This window comes from Neovison vison, chromosome 13 (assembly GCF_020171115.1).
Source record: "Neovison vison isolate M4711 chromosome 13, ASM_NN_V1, whole genome shotgun sequence".
Taxonomy (NCBI): Eukaryota; Metazoa; Chordata; class Mammalia; order Carnivora; family Mustelidae; genus Neogale; species Neogale vison.
This window is the reverse complement of record NC_058103.1, coordinates 8,726,848-8,750,434: the sequence shown is the minus strand read 5'-3', so window position 1 is coordinate 8,750,434 and position 23,587 is coordinate 8,726,848. Positions and strand designations below refer to the sequence as shown.

The 23,587-nt window shown below is 40.9% G+C and overlaps 1 protein-coding gene and 1 non-coding gene across 4 annotated transcripts; both read left to right on the top strand.

The window, feature by feature from the left end:
* Nucleotides 1-12: 12 nt before the first annotated feature.
* LOC122893397 (GSK3B interacting protein) lies at nt 13-23,208 on the top strand. Of its 3 annotated transcripts, XM_044230368.1 has the most exons (5): nt 13-89; nt 11,857-11,917; nt 13,021-13,173; nt 17,925-18,183; nt 21,418-23,208. In XM_044230368.1, the coding sequence occupies exons 4-5, from the start codon at nt 17,926-17,928 to the stop codon at nt 21,571-21,573; spliced, it is 414 nt and encodes a 137-aa protein (XP_044086303.1). In that variant the 5' UTR covers nt 13-89; nt 11,857-11,917; nt 13,021-13,173; nt 17,925; the 3' UTR covers nt 21,574-23,208. The 3 variants fall into 3 exon arrangements, with proteins under 3 accessions (XP_044086303.1, XP_044086304.1, XP_044086305.1); XM_044230369.1 differs by lacking the exon at nt 13,021-13,173; XM_044230370.1 differs by lacking the exons at nt 11,857-11,917; nt 13,021-13,173 and having other exon boundaries at nt 30-89.
* On the top strand, nt 5,921-5,993 carry TRNAK-UUU. The gene has a single exon. It is a non-coding gene; the product is annotated as a tRNA-Lys (tRNA).
* Nucleotides 23,209-23,587: the final 379 nt, after the last annotated feature.

The window sequence follows — 23,587 nt, the reverse complement described above, 5'->3', positions numbered from 1 at the left end:
GCGGCGCGAGGGCGGGAGGCGGGACGGCGCGGCGAGTCGGCTCCAGACGCTTCGGGAGGGAGGAAGAGGAGGACGCCGGGCGCTCGGAGGTGAGCGGTTGCAGGGGAGGCGGCGGGCGGGCGGCGGCCGAGAGAGGCTCGGGCGAGGCCCGGGGGTCCTGCGAGCGGGACGCGGCGCAGCGGGCGGAACCGTGGGGGTCGACGACGGAAGGGGCCCGGTACCCGGGTTGACAGGGGTCTGGGGGCGCGCCTGGCCTGGGCCGTCCGGTTACCTGGGACCCCGACCCCGGAAACGGGCGCTCGGAGCGCCACGGGCCCCGGGCGAGGGGCTGCAGCGTCTCTCGGTCCTTCCCGCCGCCGCGCGCCCGCTCCCCCTAGTTTCCCCCGCCCCGGGTATTGACCGGTGCCCATTGTCAGCAAGTTACTCGTCCCTCGCGTCTTTCAGGTATTGTTTCCAAAGCTTCATCTTCGTCCTGTGTGCCTAGCGGCTTGCAGTTGGCAGAGCGCTTTCTTCGTGCTGGGTGCGCCGCACCGGGCCCCGGGAAACTTGAGTTGTGGAGGCATCCGTGGGCAGGACCGCTTTCCCCGCTCAATGCCGGAGGCTCCGGACCCCGCGGAAACCTGCGCGAAGTACTTGTGCTGCTCTGGGAATCTGCGCCACCGGATTCCTGCCTTTCGGGGGGCAGATCCTGCAGAGGCCGAGCCGCCCTTTAACTTGGTCAGCCCCGAAAGGCCTGCGCGCTTGTGTTTGGTGTCCTGGAGGCCAGATGCCCGGGGTTGGAATCCAGACGCGCCGAGCTGGAGTAGGGGGCGAACCTAAGCAGTGCACCCGTGCAGAAGGTTTAATTAGGGATGGGGAGTTAAGACGACGGGTTTCAGGAGGTTTTATTGCTTCGAGGGTAACTTCCACCAACACAGCCCGGAAATGTTGATGGATGGCGAAAGCTCCGGTTCCCCTGTTCCACAGCCGCTTTCGCATTTGAGACCCAGCGTGCTCTCTGGTGTGTGTAGTTGCTTTGATCGTTGGTCCCCTCGTTCTTCGTGTGTCCTAAGCATTCTCGGGTCACTTCAGTTCCCTTGCTCTTGGTTCATTCAGAAATGTTTGTTAGGGGCCCGTTCAGTGAAGGTGAGACCACAGTGTGTGATGTGGAAAAGGTAGAAAAGAATTCCCGGAGTTTATGTTCTACGGTGAAAGGGCCATTATTTTATTCAGTAAATATTTATTTGTTGCCTGCGATGGTGCCAGAGAGTGTTCTCGGTGCTGGGGATAGAGCAATGAATAGATGAGGTTCCTGGCCTCATGGCGCTTATATTTTATTGAAGGGAAGAGAAGCAAACAATAATTAAATATATTGTGGACCCTGCGCCGGTAAGTGCTATAGGAAAAAAAAGAAAAGCGATATAAAGGTAATGGAGAGGGAAGAGATTGCCACTTGTATACAGAGGGGTTAACAGAAGGCCTCTCTTACTTAATAAGGGGATATTTTAGCAAGAGTCTTGGAGAACTTTGGGGAGCAAGGGGTGTTGTTTTCCGTGGCAGGGGAAAGCAAGGGCAAGGCCCTGTGGCAATGGCTTGCTTGGTGAGTTGGGGTGGGGGGGCATGAAATAAAGAGAAGGAGGAGCTGTGGGGGCTTGGGTGGAGGCAGGTCCTAAAGGGCCCTGTAAGGACTTTGGCCTTTTACTCTGGGTAGGTGAAGGGGTTCGAGGAAGAAGGGACACAGTCTGGCCTAAGCTTCTATGGGATCATGTTAACTGCGGTGTGGAGGTGGGAGGACCTAGGGAGAAAAGGTCGGAGCAGTTAGAAATGATTGCCGGAATCCAGTCAGCCGAAGGCAGTACCTTAGATTAGAGTAGTCGGGGTCAAGGTAGTAAGAAGCAGTTATATTCTAGATATATTTTGAAGATGATAAGTAAGACATGTTTATGAATAATAATTACATTTTCCATAAAAGAAGTATAAACAAAGTGATGAAAAGGTGGAATCTCATTTGGCAGGTTGTTCAAGTAGGCCTTGTGAGGTTTGAACCAGACTTTTGACAAACGGATACAATTGACTTCTTCTTTCAAGTCCAAATGTTAAGTGATTTCCTTTGGAATAGAGGATTGCATTCAGCCTGTCCATGGAATGCCTGAAATTTCAAATATCAGGAAAGGAAAATAAAAATCAGAAGATTTTTTTAATAAACATGCTCCCTTTGAGTGTTACCGGTGTTGCCTTGTATGTTTTATGCTCTCTAGGAGAAAGTCAGCATAATTGTTGGGCTTAGAACCTAGCATTATTATACTTTTAGCTCAGATAGGGTATGAACTCATCCTAAATCACAGTGCTATTTTTGTGTTTTAGCAGAGTACCTTCACAAAATGTTAACACCTAGTGTTAAGTGAGGAAGGTGAGGAAACATTGTCAACCAAACACTCAGCTGCCAGCTTTTTAAGAATTCTGTAAAAGGCTTTGAAGTGACAGGTTAGAGGCTACAGACCAGAGCTACGCGCATCCTTCAGAGAAATCCATGTTAACGTGTGAAACAAAAGTGGATGACATGCTGTTGGCCTTTTGATACTTGCACTTGAGGTAACAGGAATATGATGTTAGGGTTCCCACACTGCATGGTTCTGGAAGCAGTACAAGAGGGCAGCAGCCACAGGACTTTACGTGATATAAAAAGCACCAGACTCAGAGTTAAATGGCTTGAGTTTCAGAGTCAGCTCTTCTTTAACCATCTTTTTAATATATAACAATAAACAGATTTCTTGAGCTTAGCACCATGCTAAACACGTTCCATATGTACTTGTGGTATCCCATTAGGTGATTCTGTGGTTGGCTTCATTTTAGAAAGGAGGAATGTGTGACCAAAGAGACTCAAGTATCTTGCCCCAAAGCCCAGAGTAGGTCACAGAGCTGAGATTCTTGGCGGTGTTTGAAACCCTTTAACCACCGCACCTACAGGCTGGCCACTTCTTGTTCTTATTGAGAGGATTTTCCAGACTGTGATATAGGATACAAAAAAAAGTCATCCTGATTAAGATACTGCATTCTAGCCCTCTGCTGACTGTTGGGATGTCACCTGTAAAGTCAGATTCTCATAGTGAAAATTGGAATTCTGTATATTGCTCTTGAAATCATTTTATTTTGCCTCTATTCTATTTTTTAAGATTTTATGTATTTGAGAGAGAGAGAGAGAAAAAGCACGGGTGTGGGGGGAGGGGTGCAGAGGGAGAAGGAGAAGCAGACTCCCCACCAAGCAGGGAGCCTTATACAGGGCTCCATCCCAGGACCAGAGATTGTGACCTAAGCCAAAGGCAGATTCTTAATAGACTGAGGCACCCAGGTGCCCCTGCTTCTATTCTTTTGTCATGCATATATATAAGCGTTGTCTTCGAGAACAAATCTACAGTATTTTTTCAGCTCTTTGATGCAGTAAATTTGTGATGAAACACAACAAAGTCTATTAAATCAAGTAGAGAATGAAGAACTCCATGATAAATACCTTGGTAATCAGTTCATCAATCCTCCAAAACACTAACGGCACAAAAATCATACCCACAGGTGAAGTAAGAGCTGGTTCCTGAGGTGCCTGGGTGGCTCACTCTGTTAAGCATCTGCCTTTGGCCCCAGTGTTGATCTGCAGTCCTGGGGTAGAGTCCTCCATGGGACTCACTGGTGAGGAGTCTGCTTCTCCCTCTCCCTCTGCCTCTTTCCCCTGCTTGTGTTCCCTCCCTCTCTCTCAAGTAAATAAATAAATAAAATCTTTTAAAAAAAAAAAAAAGCTGGTTCCTAAATAATTGATGTATGATGGTACCACAGCATTCTGGAAAGGTTCTATGAGGTGATGCAGTCTGCCAGAATAACTAATAGCACCCAGAAGATATTCCAGTTTTGTTAAGGTGCTGGCAATGGCATATTCCTCAGATCCTGGTAGGGGGCCAGTTTAGAGTCAAAATGGAAAGCAGAGAGGTTTTCTGTTTTATATCTCTTTAAATATTGATTTGTCTTATTTTACGTCTAATGTATTTATATTAAAAATATTGTACCCAATCCTCTGTGTAACCTAGAGGATTACATGGAAACAAAAAACTTAAAACCTGGAGGGGTTTTTTAAGCATTCAGTTTTTTTCTTAGAATCTCATTTACAGTTCCTGGTTTTGAGGGAAGGGTTGTTCACAGAGGTGCAGTATTGCTGCTTATCTACACTTTACAAGCCTTCTCAGATTAATGCTGTCTTTATGCTTCTTCACTGTTAGCGCCCTTCGTAATTGATTTGTTATTACTTGGTCATGTATATGTGTCTTTGTCATTGTTGGAAGTAGGGTGCAGAGTAATTTTATGTATAAGTGTATAAATTGAAAAAAATACACCATTTTTATTCAAATTACAAATACTGTATATTTGTAATAAATGATAATTCTGATTTTAAGTTTTAAAATTTTGATGTAGCCTAGGTGGCTCAGTCGGTTAAGCATCGGTCTTCGGCTTAGGTCATGATCTCAGGGTCCTGGGGTGGAGCCCTGTATCAGGCTCCCTACTTGTTGGGGAGCCTGCTTCTCCCTCTTTCTCTGCCTCTTCCCCACACCCCCAGCTCATTCTCTCTTGTTCTGTCTCTCTCAAATAAAGTCTTTTTTTTTTTGAAAATAAATAAAATTAGTTTCAAAATACAGAATTTCATAATTACATAATTTCAAAAGAGCTACTGAAAACAGATTAAATGTATATTAACAGAAAATAAAGATTAAACTAGCTTTAGCTTTGGCCAATTTCTAAATGTTGCTAATTATAATTAATCAACTTGATTCATCTTTACTTTCAGAACTCTTGTTTGAGAAGCAGATAAATTCAGACCTCTCATTCCACTTGAGACTGAAGCTGCTTTAACTATCTCAATAGCTTGGCTTCTTTAAGAAGAATGTTCTCCTTCTATACCTTGTACTTTCCAGTATATCACATTTTCTTTTTTTTTTTTTTAAGATTTTATTTATTTATTGACAGAGATCACAAGTAGGCAGAGAGGCAGGCAGAGAAAGAAGAAAGGAAACAGGCTCCCTGCTGAGCAGAGAGCCAGATGCGGGGCTTGACCCCAGGACCCTGGGATCATGACCTGAGCCAAAGGCAGAGGCTTTAACCCACTGGGCCACCTAAGTGCCCCAAGAATATCACATTTTCAAAAGACTCTTCTTGTCTTATTGCAAACATAGTACATTTTCTTTTTGCCATAGAAGAGTTAGAAAATTAAAGAAGAGTTAGAAAATTAAAGAAAAAAAAAGTTAGAATATAAACAATTAAGAGATAGGGAATAAGAGACTTAGTAATCAGATTATATCTTGATAACCAGTTTCATGAATCCTCCAAAAACACTGACTACAGCCCCTAAATCATACCAAGAGTTGGAGTAAGAGCTATTAATAATTACCTTAACTTTTTACCAAAAAATCATACTAACTGAAGTGGGAAGAAGTATAAAGACTTAGGTCTAACTCAATATTAACCTGCTACCCTTCTACTAGCTTCCACCTCTGCTCATTAACGTCATACCCCCAAGCCCAATACCTGGAATTTTAAGCTTTTTGAGTTAATTTCTTAGGGAAGGGCAGTACTTCTTTTACTTTTCACTCAAATATTTTTTTTTTTTTTTTTTACTTTTCACTCAAATATTTTTATCAGAGGCAAGGAAAACCCTATGGTGTAGAGGCATAACCTGAAGAGGGCATGCCTTAACACCTCCATTTGCTTTAAAATTATGGCAATTTTGCATCATACTTCAGACTATTGTTACTATAACAGTGATGTGTATTTGGGGGGAATGTCTGCAGTGTTAATCCTAGATTTTGTATGCCCCTTGTTACAAGGCCAAGTATTGCAGATTAAGAAGCAGAGAGTTAAGTATTTTCTTCGGTTTATTCATTCAGAAAATATTCAGTGAAGGGGCACCTGGCTGGCTCAGTTGGTAGAGCATGTGACTTTTAATCTCGGGGTGGTGAGTTCAAGCCCCACGTTGGGTATAGATTATAAATAAATAAACTTAAAAATATATGTATTCAGTGAAGACCTGCCTTATGTGTGACCCTGTGCTGGTAATGTATCACAGGCCCTGATTTGCAATGAAGTATGAAAACCTACAGCAGTACTAATGCAAAGAAAGAAGGATATCGTGATTAACTCTTTCTTGAGATCAGATACAGAAACCTGAAATAAATGTTTCTGAGCTGAATTTTGAAGACTAAAAGTCTGAAAGTACAGCTGAACTTTGAACAACGCAGGCACCAACTCCCATGCAGTTGAAAATCCAAGTATAACTTTTTTTTTCAGGTGTAACTTTTGACTCCCCAAACCCTTTTAACTAATAGCCTGCTGTTGATCGGAAGCTTTATCATTTACATGAACATCCAGTTAACACATATTTTGTATATTATGTGCATTGTATGATATATTCTTAACAAAAGAAGATGTTATTAAGAAAATTGTAAGGAAGAGGTTGGCACAGTCGGTTAAGCCTTCGACTCTTGGTTTTGGCTCCCGTGGTGATCTCAGGGTGATGAGATTGGGCCCTATATATAGGCCTCTCCTCAGGACAGGGTCTACCCAAGACTCTCCCTTTGCCTCTCCTCCCAACCCTCTGCGAACTCTTTCTAAAATAAAAGAATCCTTTTTTAAAAAAATTATGAGAAAATACATTTATAGTACAATACTGTATTTATTGAAAAAATTTGCATATAAGTGGAACTGTGCTATTCAAACCCATTTTGCTCAAGGGTCACCTGTAATGTCAAAGTACAATTTTTTTTTTAACTTAGAAACATGGGTCTTACACAAACATAGTAAGCATATGTCAAAAATGTGTTTAACTCTATGGGATGAATAAGTTGTGAGAATAAAAGGCATACCTAAGGAATAGTTTAGAGATACTGTAATAGCGATGTAAAAAGACAGATGGTAGCTACACTTGTGAACATGGCGTAATGTATGAACTTGTCAAGTCACTAAGTTGTACACCTGAAACTAATTTAACATTGTATGTCAACTACACTCAGAATTTTTAAAAATATGTTTATCCCATTACTGAAGGAACTAGTAAGGTGGCAAAGCTGATCCAGAGTAATAGGGGAGAGGAGTACCTTGGCTGCCTTGGTCAGTGGAGTATGCAACTCTTGATCTAATGGTTGTGAGTTTAAAAGTAATATGGGAGAGCCCAAAAATCACTGAAAGAAAAACTGATAAAATAAAATAAGATTGCGGGCGCCTGGGTGGCTCAGTGGGTTAAGCCGCTGCCTTCGGCTCAGGTTATGATCTCAGGATCCTGGGATCGAGTCCCGCATCAGGCTTTCTGCTCAGCAGGGAGCCTGCTTCCCTCTCTCTCTGCCTGCCTCTCCATCTACTTGTGATTTCTCTCTGTCTACTTGTGATTTCTCTCTGTCAAATAAATAAATAAAATCTTTTTAAAAAAATTATAAATAAATAAATAAATAAATAAATAAAATAAGATTGCAAAGTTAGCTCAAAACTGGTCACTGGGATGTGCACTCCTGGCAAAAACTGAGGGACAGGGCCCAGATTTACCCTTTCACCTAAAACAATAAGAAAGTGGGCAAAAATACATGGGGAGAAAAAGACTTTAAGACTTTGAGCATCGGACTGAAGGATACTGATCTCTGAGAGACAAGATACAAATGAGGTAAGCCTGTTGCCCGAGCTTACTCCGCGGAGAAAATTTGCAGGCGTGGCACTGGGAGAAGAAACCCAGGTAGAGTGCAGTAACCCCCCTGAGTTGAATATATGGAGCTGGGAGTTCAGGAAGCCCAAGTCAGCTAAGACAGAGCACTAGAAATTAGAGAGCTTCACAGAAAGCAAGAGCTATAGAAATATAGAGAAGATCCTTTTACAGCCTGCAGCCGAATACTTCAACACATAGGTGTGAGGAAACTACCCAAAAAAATTAGAGGAATTTTCAGAGCTCAAACAGGGATGTTCCTGTTCCTGTCACCAAAAATAGAAAACCCTGATAATCCATAGGACATCAGAATAATCAGAATGGTCAGGGCACCTGGGTGGCCCAGTGGGTTAAGCCTCTGCCTTCAGCTCAGGTCATGATCCTAGGGTCCTGGGATCGAGCCCTGCCTCGGGCTCTCTGCTCAGCAGGGGGCCTGCCCCCCTCCTCTCTGCCTGCCTGCCTCTCTGCCTACTTGTGATTTCTGTCTGTCAAATAAATAAAATCTTTAAAAAAAAAAAAAAAGAATAATCAGAATGGTCTTTGACTCCATAGTGGGTCAAAATTAACCAGAAATTAAATGTAGCTTTGATACTACCTTAAAAAGTCTAAAAGCAAGACCCAAAAAGATCAAGCTGTTTCCAGATAGGTATATCCCAGAAGAATGCTCAGTGATACTTAGAGGAATATTAAAATAGCCAGGACTGTACCTGGTTAAAAAAAAAAACACATTGTCTGGCATCCGACCAAAAATCACCAGGCATACAAAGCAGCAGTATACCTTCCACAGTAACAAAAATCTGTAAATGTAAAGTAACCATGGAATTAGTAGACAAGGACATTAAAACGTCATTTCCCATGTTGAAAAATCTTGAGAAAAGAGTGGGCAAATTAAGTAGAGATGTGGAAAATGTGTTTTTTAAAAAGAAGAGATGACACTGTAGAAGATTAGTAAATTTGAAGACATAGCACTAGAAGCTATTCAAAGTGAAACACAAAGAGAAGGGAGACTAAAAACATGAAATGAAAAGAAGGACAGGGTGCCTGGGTGGCTCAGCCATTAAGCATCTGCCTTGGGCTCAGGTCATGATCCCAGGATCCTGGGATCGAGCCCTGCATTGGGTTCCCTGCTCTCCCTCTCCTACTCACCCTGCTTGTGTTCCCTCTCTCACGGTCTCTCTCTCTGTCGAATAAATAAAGTCTTTAAAAAAAAAAAAAAAGGAATAGGACAACTTCATTTAGACTAATATTCATGAAATTTGAGTCCCCAAAGAGAGGAGGGACAGATCAATATTTGAAGAAACAATGGCAAAAAATTTTCCAAATTTGTTAAAAATGATAAAAACCCAAAGATGTAAGAGACTCCATGAACCCCAAGCAAAAGAAATCAGGAAAACTACATCCAGGGGAACAAAGATAACAATGACATCAGATTTCTAATGGGAAATAAAGTAAGCAAAATAGTATTAGAGAGACAACTTTAAAATCTTTAAGGGGGGGGGAACTGTCAACCCAGGACTCTATACCCAGCAAAAATATCTTTCAGAACTGAAGGTGAAAGGAAGACGACTTTAGATATTCACAGGCTGAAAGAATTCATTAACAGCAGACCTGTACTGTAGGAAATGTTAAAGGAAATACATCAGGCAGAGGAATATGATACCAATCATAGATGCAAATGTAAATAAACACAAAGGAACACAGGCACCAGAAATAGTAATTATGTGGTTAAATATAAAATACTTTTTTTTAAATATTTCTTTTTTAAAGATTTTATTTTTCAGGGGCGCCTGGGTGGCTCAGTGGGTTAAGCTGCTGCCTTTGGCTCGGGTCATGATCTCAGGGTCCTGGGATTGAGCCCCGCATCGGGCTCTCTGCTCAGCAGGGAGCCTGCTTCCTCCTCTCTCTCTGCCTGCCTCTCTGCCTGCTTGTGATCTCTCTCTGTCAAATAAATAAATAAAATCTTTAAAAAAAAAATAGGGGGCGCAGCAGGCAGAGAGAGAGAGGCAGGCTCCCTGCTGAGGAAGGAACCCGGTGTGGTGCTCAATCTCAGGACCCTCGGACCATAACGTGAATAGAAGGCAGTCGCTTAACCAACTAAGCCACCAGGCATCCCCAAATACTTCTTTCATATTACCTAGATCACTGAAAGATTGTTTAAAACAAAAGTTGTGAAGTTTCTAACATGTAGAAGTAAAATATGACAAAAATAGCAAAAAGGCTATATAGTATACTCTTGTAAGGTTCTTATGCTGTACATAAGGGCTAAAATACCAATTAAGGTTGAAGGTAAACTGATAAATTAAAGATGTATAGTATGAACTAAAGTAACCAATAAAAACATGCAACAAGGGGCGCCTGGGTGGCTCAGTGGGTTAAGCCGCTGCCTTCGGCTCAGGTCATGATCTCAGAGTCCTGGGATCAGTCTCACATTGGGCTCTCTGCTCGGCAGGGAGCCTGCTTCCCTCTCTCTCTCTCTGCTTGCCTCTCCATCTACTTGTGATTTCTCTATGTCAAATAAATAAATAAAATATTAAAAAAAAAAAATGCAACAAAAAGTTCATAAGCCGGGGTGCCTGGGTGGCTCAGTGTGTTAAGCTGCTGCGTTCGGCTCAGGTCATGATCTCAGGGTCCTGGGATTGAGTCCTGCATCGGGCTCTCTGCTCAGCGGGGAGCCTGCTTCCCTTCCTCTCTCTCTGCCTGCCTCTCTGCCTACTTGTGATCTCTCTCTGTCAAATAAATAAATAAAATCTTTTAAAAATATATAAAAATAAAAATAAATTAAAATAAATTTTTTTAAAAAGTTCATAAGCCACCAAAGGGCATAAAATAGAACTCTAAGAAGTGGTCAGTTTAAAAGTAGGCAGAAAAATAAGGAAGAGGGAAGAATACAGATGGCACAAGTAGAAAACAGCAAAATAGATAGTAACCACATCAATAATTATAGTAGTCATATTAAGTATAAGTGGTCTAAACACACGATTAAAAGGTAGAGAATAGATAGTAGCCACATCAATAATTATAGTAGTCATGTTAAATATAAGTGGTCTAAACACTACGATTAAAAGGTAGAGATTGGGGACGCCTGGGTGGCTCAGTTGGTTGGACGACTGCCTTCGGCTCAGGGCGTGATCCTGGAGTCCCGGGATCGAGTCCCACATCAGGCTCCCAGCTCCATGGGGAGTCTGCTTCGCTCTCTGACCTTCTCCTCGCTCATGCTCTCTCTCACTGTCTCTCTCTCTCAAATAAATAAATAAAAAATCTTTAAAAAAAAAAAAAAAAGGTAGAGATTGCCAGATTGGATAAAAAAAAGCAGGACCAAACTATATGCTGCCTAAAGGAAACGCACTTTAGATATGAAGATTGTTGCTGTTAACCATTTACAAAGAAGTTGAAAGAGGCTATTCTTTTTTTTTTTTAAAGACTTTATTTATTTATTTGACAGACAAAGATCACAAGTAGGCAGAGAGGCAGGCAGAGAGAAAGGGGGAAGCAGGCTCCCCGCTGAGCAGAGAGCCCAATGCTGGGCTCGATCCCAGGACCGAGATCATGACCTGAACCAGAGGCAGAGGCTTAACCCACTGAGCCACCCAGGCGCCCCAAAAGAGGCTATCCTATCCAAAGCAAATTCTCCTGTCTGAGTTAGCAGCACTCTTCAGACTGGGCCATCTGTATCCTTCCTCTCCTAACATTGTCCTTGCATTCAACTAGTTAGGCTAGTCTACTTAGAATTCCTGGGTGGCTCAGTGGGTTGAGCCGCTGCCTTTGGCTCGGGTCGTGATCTCGGGGTCCTGGGATCGAGTCCCGCATCGGGCTCTCTGCTCGGCAAGGAGCCTGCTTCCCTCTCTGTCTACTTGTGATCTCTCTCTGTCGGATAAATAAATAAAATCTTTTAAAAAAAAAAAAAAGAATTCCTGCCACACCCCATGCAGACTCTTCCTTAAAATGCTCTGTTCCCTATGGAGAATTCTTCACAACTCTTGAGTTCTTTTTGCTTTATCCATAACTTCACCTGTGCTCATTCAAAACCAGTTTTGACTGACCTGTTCCATGAGTCAAAGTGAAGCCCCATCATAATTGACAATTACGTCATAGATCACAGAACGTCAGAGCTCTAGCGAACAGTAAAGAATTTACTGTCTATTCCCCTTATTTTATAGGTGAGAAAACCATGAGTCCAGTGAGGTTACATGACCAGCCCAGGTTCATACAAGTTCAGTGGTAAGTTTGTAGTAGGACCAAGACATATCATTGCTTTCTCTAATTACCCGCCACTCACAATTAAGTACATTTCTTAGGTTATAATTATGATGCATGTGCATAATGTTAATATTTACATATGTATTTCTTGTGCTTGCCTTATTTCCCAAATTAAGCTGTAATACCAGTAGACATCTTTTTTTTTTTTTTTTTTTTAAGATTTCTTTATTTCAGGGAGAGAGCAACTCATGCATACTCCCCCCATTGAATGCAGAACCCAACGCACAGCTCAATCTCAGGACCCCAAGATCATGACCTGAGCCGAAATCAAGAGTCAGAAATTCAACAAACTGAGTCACCCAGGTGCCCCCCCCAGTAGACACCTTTATTTAGTATCCTAATGCTTAGAGAAATGCTGGATATATAGGTGCACAGTGGGATATATTTGATAATTATGATATATGATAATATAGTTAGAGTCTAAATTGACAAGATCACAAAACATAAGAAGTAGTTCATTACTTTTTACCATTTAAAACAAGATGGTTAATTCCCCTCCATAGAGTATCTAAGATGCAAAATATTTTTTCTGGAGGTGCCTAGATGGCTCAGTTGGTTGTGTTTCCTGCCTTTGGCTTAGGTCATGATCTTGGGGTCCTGGAATCGAGAGCCACATCAGGCTCCCTGCTCAACGGGGAGCCTGCTTCTCCCTCTGCCCCTCCCCACCTCTCTCCTCTCCTTCTCCCTGTCTCAAGTAAATGAAATCTTTCAAAAGAAATTTTTCTTCTAACATGTATTTCCAAATCTTGCTATTCCTATATAAAATAAGTTTAATTTAGTATCTTTATATCTACTGGATTTTTTTCAACTGTAATAAAAACTCAGTTCCTTATCATAGTATCCACAAACATGTATACCCATGCTGTCTGATACAGGAGCCATTACCTATTTAAACTTAGATGAATGAAAAATTAAATGAAATTTGAGTTTCAGTTCCTCAGTCACTCTAACCAGGATCTGGTAGCTACTGTCTTGGATAGCACTAATAAATAATGTTTCCATCATTGCACAAAGTTCTGTTGGTCTAGAATTTGTTACATAATGATAAATTGTTTTTCCTGCAGAAAGGGAAACCAAGGATTTTTACCAGATACATACTGATGAGAGAGCCATCTGGTAACCAGACTCTAATGTGTCAAGAGTAATTCTAGTAGTGTCCCTTCACCGAGATGGGCGCCCATTTCCTCAGCCTCTCTGGTCCAGGCCTCCACAGTCAGGTATACAAGATAATACATTGAGAAATAAAAGAAAATAAGTTTATAGTTCATATTTTATCTTATGTTTAAATTCATATTTATGTGTTTTTAATATTTTAATTGTAGACTATGTATGTGAATAAATATATCATGAGGTACCTGCTCACAGTATCTTTAGTTACTGGGATGCATTATCAGAAATGTAGAAACGATTTCTTTAGTGTCCCATTGATAAAGCCACTCCGTTGCTCTGTGGTCTACTGCCGTAGCTCCAGCACTGTCCCCACCGGCTCCCTTCGTGTTTGGTGGTGCCTTCATGGCTCTGGGTTCAGTCTCCTCAAGAGAGGATCTCAGTGTACAGGCCAGTCACTTTAGGACCTTGGACGGGTGTATCCCAGATTGCCCAGGTCGGCCCAATGCAAGCACAGGGGTCCTTGTAAAAGGGGGTGTCCATGTCAAGAGTCAGAATTAAAAAAAAAAGTGTTCCCACAGAACCAGAGAGTGTAGAGATGTGCTTTGAAGGTGGGGAGGTAAGGGACCATGAGCCAAGGATTGAATTACGGTTACAGTCGGCTTCTAGAAGCTAGTGAAGGCAAAGAAACAGATTCTCCTCGGAAGGCTCCAGAAGTAATGCAGCCTGCTCCTTCCTGGATTCTCGATTTTTTTTTTTTTTTTAACCTCCAGAATGATAAGGAAGGAAATGAATTCATGTTGTTTTAAGCCACTGGGCTCATGGTCATTTGTTACAGCAGCAGTAGGAAACTAAGATTCACGTACTAATACTCACATTCTGCAACACTTTGATTAAGCACGTTCAGCACGACAGGCACAAAAATATCAGAGCTCCATTTTTCAAATCTCTTACAAAGCTGTTGAAGAGCTAGATCAGTCACTACTTTTCATTTGGGGTAGAGGCTTCTGAATCAATTAGGATGCTTTCAGTTGCCAGTAAAAGAATGGGGATTTGTTGGATTCAGTAACTGAAAAATGTGAAAGTTAGGCAGCCATAGGGAGTCTGGCTCCGTTTCCCTGTGAATCTCTTGGCTCTGTTCTTCCCCACCATCAGCATCATCCTTGGACTAGTTTCCCCATCTCAGGATGGCTTCCAGGAACAACTGGGGCTGTATGCTCAAACTTCTGTGGCCTGGGGTGACTGGGAAGAATTCATGTGTTGAGGACGACAGTCTTTAGCCAGGACCGGGGTCAATCTCACTCAAGTTATTCCGTTATTTTACTTAGTAAGGAAAGAGGGCATTTTGACTCCCTAAGAAAATCTGGGTGCTATTAGGAAAGCAAAAGGGTATTGATAATAATCAAGAGCTTGTTATAATGGATAAAAGATAAATTATAGATCTTGAAGTAATAATCAGTGTAAAATATTATTAATTTGCGTAGTGCTTTAATACTGAAATACATTTTTTTCCTGTGTATGTATCATCACCAGAAGCTCTGAATGTCTTTTTTCAATGTATCATGTAAAGACTTTGTTTTTTGTTTTTTTGAGAAAGAGCAAGTGAGCAAGGCATGGGTGGCCACAGGGGACAGGGGAGGAGAAGCCCAAACAGCCTCCATACCCCGCACAGAGCCCAACAAAGGGCTGGATCTCACAACCCTGAGGTCAGGACCTGAGCCAGAATCAAGAGACGGACGCTCAACTGATTACACCACCCAGGTGCCCCAAGACATTTTAGAAAAAATCTAAAAGTTTGCAGTTGGGAAAGCTGTCTCTTTTTTGCCCGTTGGTGCTAATTATTACATAGCAACAGCTTGATGACCTACTTTCCTGACCTGTGAGGGTTTCTTCCATTCTGATGTTGGATTCCTCATCTTTCTCCATCATTAAGGTCCTAATTGCAGTGAATTAGACTCTTACCTTAAAAGCTTGTCAACAAACTTTCTCATATAAATATCTTTTTTATGTAATGATCATTATTTCTGATATCCATAATTGAGGTTCTTTTTTTTTTTTTAAAGATTTTATTTATTGGGGCACCTGGGTGGCTCAGTGGGTTGCACCGCTGCCTTCGGCTTGGGTCATGATCTCAGGGTCCTGGGATCTAGTCCCGCATCGGGCTCTCTGCTCGGCAGGGAGCCTGCTTCCTCTCTCTCTCTCTCTCTCTGCCTGCCTCTCCATCTACTTGTGATCTCTCTCTGTCAAATAAACAAATAAAAAAAAAAACTTAAAAAAAAAAGATTTTATTTATTTATTTGACACAGAGAGATCACAAGTAGATGGAGAGGCAGGCAGAGAGAGAGAGAGAGAGGGAAGCAGGCTCCCTGCTGAGCAGAGAGCCCGATGCGGGACTCGATCCCAGGACCCTGAGATCATGACCTGAGCCGAAGACAGCGGCCTAACCCACTGAGCCACCCAGGCACCCCATAATTGAGGTTCTTGATCACTTAAGGAAAACAAAGATGTTCACTATTCATGCTGTTAAGAGACTTATAAATGGACAGTTCCATTTCAAAATCTTCAAAACTGACTCTAAAAAAATTAAACTGACTTTAAAAAAATAAAATGGGCTCTTTTTTTATACATAAAATCATGTATAATATTAAGGTACATAATGATGATTTTTAGAGTAAGGTAGAAATTTTTAGAAAAACAGGTGTTTTCACTTTCATATATATAAGTCAGTATGAGGTTCCAGTTACCTGACAGATTGCTCCAACCATAATTGATAAATTTGTAATCAACTTGCCAGTAGTGAGTGACTCATTCTGTTAAGTACCATGGAAGACAAGGTAAAGGAGCCTTAAAACATATCCTTATTTGGAATAGGATTGGAGGAATATATTACTAGTACATTTGCTATGCAGTTTTTTGAAATGGCTTGACATAGTTTATCATGAACTGCCTTGAGCAAATAGTTTGTCTTTAATGATGGCAAATGATGTGCAGCTACAGGAACTCTAACTCCTTAAGATTTTTGTGAATAATTCTAGAGCAGCGTCTACACAGTAGAATTCTCTAAACTCTAAAAATATGCAGCAAAATCTCCCAGAGATTTTGATTCACTTTCTCTGAGGTGGGGTCAGTGGCCAAGGTAAAAATCACTAATGTCGAGGATTTTTAATTTTACAAATAGAGCACAAGTCAGTAACTGTAGAAAAAGAGATGGAATTTTTAAGATAATAGAGAAATTATATAAATGCTCATACCAAGTTGAAGAGTCCTACTACATTCAGGACAACGGATGCTTAATCCAGTTCAAAGAAAAATCTTAACTTTGAAAGCCTGCAGCTAAAAAGAAACCATATTTTCTTCTGAAAAAGCCTCCATTCCAGTGAAATTTGACATTCATTAACTTTTCTCATTCATACGTTTTGAATTTTAACAGTATTCACTGCTACCCCAGTTACAGAAGAGAAGTTAGAACTCCATAGCAACCTGGCAGGAATGTTGGATTGAGTTAGCCTGAGAAATCATGTTTTTCAAATTATAATATTTGGATCAGTTCAGAGGAGTGGTAAAAACATGAGTTAGTCATTCAATAAATGGTGTTAGGCCATCCATTTCAAAATTAAATCTACACAAACTAAATTCCAGGTGGATCAGAAAGTTAACTCTACAGGGAATAAGAACTCAGAAGATAAGAGGTTTTTAAAATGTAATCAATCACGGGTTGCCTGGGTGGCTCAGTGGGTTAAAGCCTCTGCCTTCAGCTCAGGTCAGGATCCCAGAGTCCTGGGATCAAGCCCCACATCAGGCTCTCTGCTTCACAGGGAGCCTGCTTCCTCCTCTCTCTCTCTCTGCATGCCTCTCTGCCTACTTGTGATCTCTGTCTGTCAAATAAATAAATAAAAATCTTTTTAATAAATAAATAAAAATAAAATGTAATCAATCATAGAGTGGAGAAGGCCTTCGTAAGCAAAACCCCAAATCCGGAAGTCCTAAAAGGAGCTACTGAGAAGTCATGTACTATAGGTACATTCAAGGTTTGAATTCTGATTTAATGATCTGAGTTCAATTCTGCTTCTGTTTTTTACAGTTCTATGATCTTGGAACTAAGAATACCCTATAAATATCAAAAAGATGTTTAATCAAAGAAATACATGTTCAGACAGTGAGGCATCATTCTTTACCTCTCAAATTGGTAAATATTAACAAGGATTGTAAAGAGGGTAATGAAAAATGTAGTCGCTCGTATTTCTATTCATGGAGGATAAATCAGTACAGCCTTTTTTTGAAGGTGAATCAGCAGTATCTGTTGAAAGTTAAAATGACATACACTTTGACTCAGCAATTCCAATTTTAAATATTTATCCTAGAAAAAACAATTACACATTAAAAAGAAGTATGAAGATGTCTGGGTGGCTCTGTCAGTTAAGCATCTGCTCTCAGCTCAGTCATGATCCTAGGGTCCTAGGATCAAGTGCGTCGGGCTCTCCGCTCAGCAGGGAGTCTCCTCTCCCCCTCTCCCTCTGCCTGCAGCTCCCCCTGCTTGTGCTCTCTGTCAAACCAGGAAAATCTTTTTGAAAAAATGAAGTATGTACTAAGATTTTTACTGAGGCATTGTTGATAATAGCCGAAAACTAATATTCTGAATTAGTATCACTGTGGGAATTAACCTTTGGGGGAGGAGTGGAAAATACAGATCTTTTTTTGAAAATCTGTACACATCTGTGAAGAACAACTGAAACGGTTTTAAACAATATTTTTTGTAAAAGTTGCTAGCGAGTTGTTTTCTATTAAGGCATAGTCCTTTTAATCAATAATATTTGGAATGTCTCTTTATAAGCATGTTTTATGTTCGTCCACTCCTTTACAGAATGGAAACAGACTGTAATCCCATGGAGCTGAGCAGTATGTCCGGGTTTGAAGAAGATGCAGATCTTAATGGTTTTGAAGAAACTGATATGAAAGACATGAAGCTAGAAGCCGAAGCAGTTGTGAATGACGTCCTCTTTGCTGTTAACAACATGTTTGTCTCAAAAAACCTGCGCTGTGCCGATGATGTGGCCTATATCAATGTGGAAACAAGAGAGAGGAACAGATACTGCCTGGAACTCACTGAAGCAGGGCTAAGGGTAAGTTGCTTTTCTTTTAAGAAGGAAAAAAAAAATTGTTTTATTGCTCTCTCTACCACTTTAGGGGGCGGGGACAGGAAGCATGTTGACTGAGCGCGAAGTTAACTGAGAACGCAACACTCAGCAGCTCCAAATTTTTTTTTAAGATTTATTTATTTATTTTTAGAGAGAAAGAGCAGGGGTGGGGGGTGCAGAGGCTGAGCACAGAGCCCGACACAGGGCTCAGTATCAAAACCCTGAGATCATGACCTGAGCCAAAACCAAGAGGCAGACATTCATCTGACTGCACCATCCAGGCACCCCAGCTCCAAGATTTTTATAAGAACTTTTTTCCCTAGGAATTCTTACTAATTCTAACATCTTTTGGTCAACATAGGGAAATTATATCTTTTGAAAAAGAAAAAACTTGGTTTGCAGTGTTATTTTGTTTTGATCATCACCCCCCAAATGAATTTCTTGTCTATAGCTAAATATGTCTCCTAAAATTAGGTATTCTGTGTGCTGGGTGAGTTTTGCAATAATTGTGTTGAGAGGATCTTTTCCCACCTCTTATAAAATGTGTCTCCTACTAAGACAGCACCCCGGACTGCGCTGTTCTCTAGCTGTTGGTCAGAACGAAGTCACAGCAGAATTCTCCGCCTCCACATTTGCAAGAGTGTCTTTTCCTACGAGTGAGCTTTTCCAGGCAGAGTCACCTCTCTGTCCCCTTTGAACCAGAATCCTCACTTGGGAATAGTAGAAAGCCCTACCCAAGAGCCGCTTATCATTTAAAACAACAAAACTCACTAATCTCAGCGTTGTAGGCTTGAGCCCCGCTTTGGGTGTAGTGATTGCTTGAAAATAAAATCTTTGGGATGCCTGGGTGGCTCAGGACCCAAGGGTCCTGGGATCAAGTCCCATGTCAGGCTCCTTGCTCAGCGGGGAGCCGGCTTCACTCTCTGCATCTGCCTGCCGCTCTGCCTGCTTGTGCTCGCTCACTCGCTCGCTCTCTCACACACACAAAGTGTTAGAAGAAAATAAAATCTTTAAAAAATATTAAATAAGACGACAAGACTCGCTGTTAGGAAAATTTTTGATCTCAACAAAGGAATAGATGTTAGAAATCCCAAAACTTAGTTTTGACTTTAATACTTATCAGTCTTGATCAAAGGTCTCTGACGTTTCTGTTTTCTATACCTAAGAGTAGGCCCACGACGTTGCGCCATATCATAAGGGAAGGGGCAAGGCCTAAGCAAGTAAGAATGTCATACAATATTAAACAATACACAGACATGTTTTTATTTCACTAGATTCACTTTGCTTAAAATTACATGAACCATATGTCCTGTGTATTCATTGACAGGCAGTCACCGCCACTGAAGTAGCTTGCAAGGTGGAGGCAAGCCCCTTCAGTATTTGCATTCCCCTCGTAACTGCCACATCCGTAGTCCTTAGCTTTGGGAGTAGTACCTGGATGAACTAATCTTTGTGCTCTCCTTCCTAAATCCCTAAACTTGTGCTAAAAACATGTATTCTGTAGAAGTAGATCTTAAGCAGAAATAGGCAAATCAAAAGTAGAGATAAATGACCCTGCATATATTAATTCAGTCTTGCATTGGTTAATTCTGAGATGATTGTGAGAAAGAAGGGTTCCGGTCAGAGTCAGAAGCCTAACATGGCAATTTGAGTGATCTTGGGTAAGTCATTCAAACTCTTGAGTCCCTGCTTCTTTATCTATAGCCTCAAGATTGGGGGGGAGGAGGGGAGAAAGAAAGAAAACTGAAAAGGATTTGGGGAAAACTTATATGAATAGTTTGCAGAAACATCTAGATCCCTTAAAAACCTGGCCTGTAGGTATCCAGTATTTATTTGTGCAGTCTTATTCAGTTAACTTTTATTGAACAGCTATCCTGGGTCAGGAATTGGAAATCAAACCATGATCCCCGTCCAGGAGGAGACTGCAGACTAGCAGGGAAAAGAGGGGCAGATAGAATTGGAATGCACAAAGAAAGTGTGGTGACACAGCGTGATTCTGAAGAGGAGTGACTCATGGTCCTGATTCATCTACCTCTGCTTGTCATTTAAAACAAAACAACAGGGGCGCCTGAGTGGCTCAGTGGGATAAGCCTCTGCCTTCAGCTCAGGTCATGGTCTCAGGGTCCTGGGATCGAGCCCCGCATTGGGCTCTCTGCTCAGCAGGGACCCTGCTTCCCCCTCTCTCTCTCTGCCTGCCTCTCTGCCTACTTGTGATCTCTGTTGTCTGTGAAATGAATGAATGAATATTTATATAAGAAAATAAAACAACACCATTTCTTTTTTTTTTTTTTTAAGATTTTATTTTTAATCATTTGACACAGAGAGAAAGAGAGAGAGATCACAAGTAGGCAGAGACGGAGGCAGAGAGAGGGAGAAGCAGGGTCCCTGCTGAGCAGAGAGCCCAATGCGGGGCTCAATCCCAGGACCCCGAGATGAGCCAAAGGCAGAGGCCTAACCCACTGAGCCACCCAGGTGCCCCAAAACAACACCATTTCTAACAAACTTGCATCTTCTTGGATAGGTGGCTTGGTTGGATGTCATTAAAAAATGAGAGTTTACATAGGGAATGCACTAGCTTTAGTCAAATCAACAAAAAACGAAACTGATTTTGCCCTAACGCTGTGCAGGTGAACCAGGAGAGATCTTGTTGGGGACAAAAGCTTTCACTGTGTATAAAGAAAACACACACACACACACACACCAGCATGCCCTTTACTCTCAGAGTTGAGCATTTCTTTCCTTGTCAGTTAAGTGATTTGTTAGTAATGTAACTACTTGTAAAGCAGGATTGAAACTATAAACTTTTTAGAACTGTTTATGAAAGAGTTCAAATAATGAAAAAAATATGGACTGATAATATATTTTCTGTTCTGGTGCCTTGTTACAATTGATCCTCAATAGGTATGGGATTAAACAGAAGTGTGTCTCAGTCTGTGAAAAAGAAATACTGGTTCTTTATGGCTTTTTACATTCCTTCTGACATTCCTTTTTGGTAAGGAGTAGGTAAACTGAACCTTTTACAAGTTGAGGAAAAAAATGACAAGGAAGGCATTTTGCTGGTGGTGTTCTGTATGTTTCCGATTGCTTAGAAATGTGCATAGTTTAACTGTTGATTGAGAAACCATGTCATTAAGGAAGGGCTCCAGTAAACCGGAGGTTTTTGCTTTCTGTACCAAGTTCAATCTAGTTGTTTGATTCACTGTTGCATTTATCTTGTAGGTGGTAGGTTATGCTTTTGACCAAGTGGATGATCACTTACACACTCCTTATCATGAAACGGTCTACTCGCTGCTGGATACGCTCAGCCCTGCCTACCGGGAAGCATTTGGAAACGCACTCCTTCAAAGACTGGAAGCTTTGAAGAGGGATGGATAGTCGTGACTACGCTTTTTCCTTCTAGAGGGGGCTGCTGCTGGTACAAAATGTTGACATAAAGCTTGAAATACTTGCATATGGTCGTAGTAGAAAATGCAGCTTTGGTTTTATGTCCATTTCTCGCTTCCAAGTTTAGGCTTCTGACTCAGAACATTACTGATGATTGAATTGTCTGTCTTAGTTTTGGATTCATGAAGGGAATCCCAAGGCCATTGCTGTGACACTGTCTTGAAGACACTCAGATTTCTTCATATAGTATCTCTGCATTTCAGAAACCTAATCAGTATTTCATTCTGCTATTACAGGACTTTGAGGCTGCCAGCACTCTCTCTTACATAGGAAATTCTAGATTTGCACAGTAATATACAGGAATTAAAATGACTTAACTTCAAACTTGGATTCCGCTTGCTAAATCAGGGGTTTACTACTAGCTTGGACTGACTTTGTAGTAATTATTTTGCTACTAGCCTTATTGGAAACAAATTATCGACTAGTTTCCCCTGCACAAATTTTGAAATTCACTGCTACACTTAATCTATTTATATTACTAATATGGACTGATAAAGATGAATTAATTCTATATATTACTTAGCTAGTATTAAATGGAAAACAGGTACTGAAATAATAGTTCTGTATTCCTCGTTTGCAACAGCCAGCCAACTAAGAGGACAAACCGTTAGCAAATGAATGTAATAATTACTTGTTTCCAAGATATTTAAGCACATAAGCAAATATAGAAACAGGCTCCATTTTTCCTAACGAAAAGCATCTTCAGTGTGTGTGTGTGATTTAAGAGGAAGACGATTCTGATTTCCTAGAAAACAATATTTTGACCTGTGTTGATTCTTATTATGAATGTTTGTTTACATAATGTACAGTATATATTCAGAAAGTATTTTTGCTTCAATGTTTCCTTTCTATGATGTGCTTTGGTATTCCCATAGCGACCCTCCTTCCCCAACAGATGCACAGTGTTCTGTCTCGATGCTCACTCTGCAATGTAATATGCATGCATTGTATGGGTTTGAAACCAAAGGATGAATGAAGCATTCAGAGACTTAATATTTGAAAAAGGGAGACTCTGTTTTTATATTTTATTACAGGTACTAATATTTATAACAGTGAATTGTACCATGCTGCTACATGTTTTCAAGTACATATTGAATACTGAAGATTGGGGAGTCGATTTTTTAGTAGTAATCTAAAGCAGCAACTGTAGAAATGTTGAAAGTAAAATTCAGCATCGAGACACACCTTCATAATTTGTCATTTGCAGACTTTTTTTTAATCATTATTAAGTAACAGGTACTTCTAGGTTCTGAAGATCATGTAGACCAGATTGAGGTTGGGTTTGGGTCAGTATTCGCTGTCGGAGTTCATCGGGATGCTTTAACTATGTTCTGTAAATGCATGTCCATTCACAGCTTTATTTTCAGATGCTAACTGTTTGGGCAGTGAAGTCAACCTGCAGGTCAGATTTTCTCACGCTTAATCTCAGGCGAAATAAATGTAAAGGGTATTTGTAAAGTTTGAATAAAATTCTGTTGACTCATTTCGAGTTAAGTATGAAGAAAAGTGATTGTATGTTCAGAAATTGACATTGTTCATTCTGTGATAAATGACTGGTTCCAGGAGTTTCCACGTCCCTTTTTTAATTCCGTGCAGTTACATTTTGCTGTGAAGTGATCTGCTCTTTCTACCATTACAAAAGAGGAGCAGGGAGAGAAGACGTTAATAAAACTGTACAGACACTAAAACTTCCATTTCATCTACCCTGTTTAAAGAATTTAATCAGATAAATTAAGCCTTGGTTTCAGCTCCAAAAGAAAAGGGGAAAAAAGGAAAAGCCTCTAAACAAGTAACTCTTACAATTCAGTAAGAAAATAAGAACAGTGGGCATATAAGACGAGCAAACTCAAAAAAATATATAGATGTCCAGTAACCACTGCAGAGATACACAGCCTGACCAGTAATTCAAGAAAGGAAAGTAGAGTTTGGCTCTGTGTTTCACCTA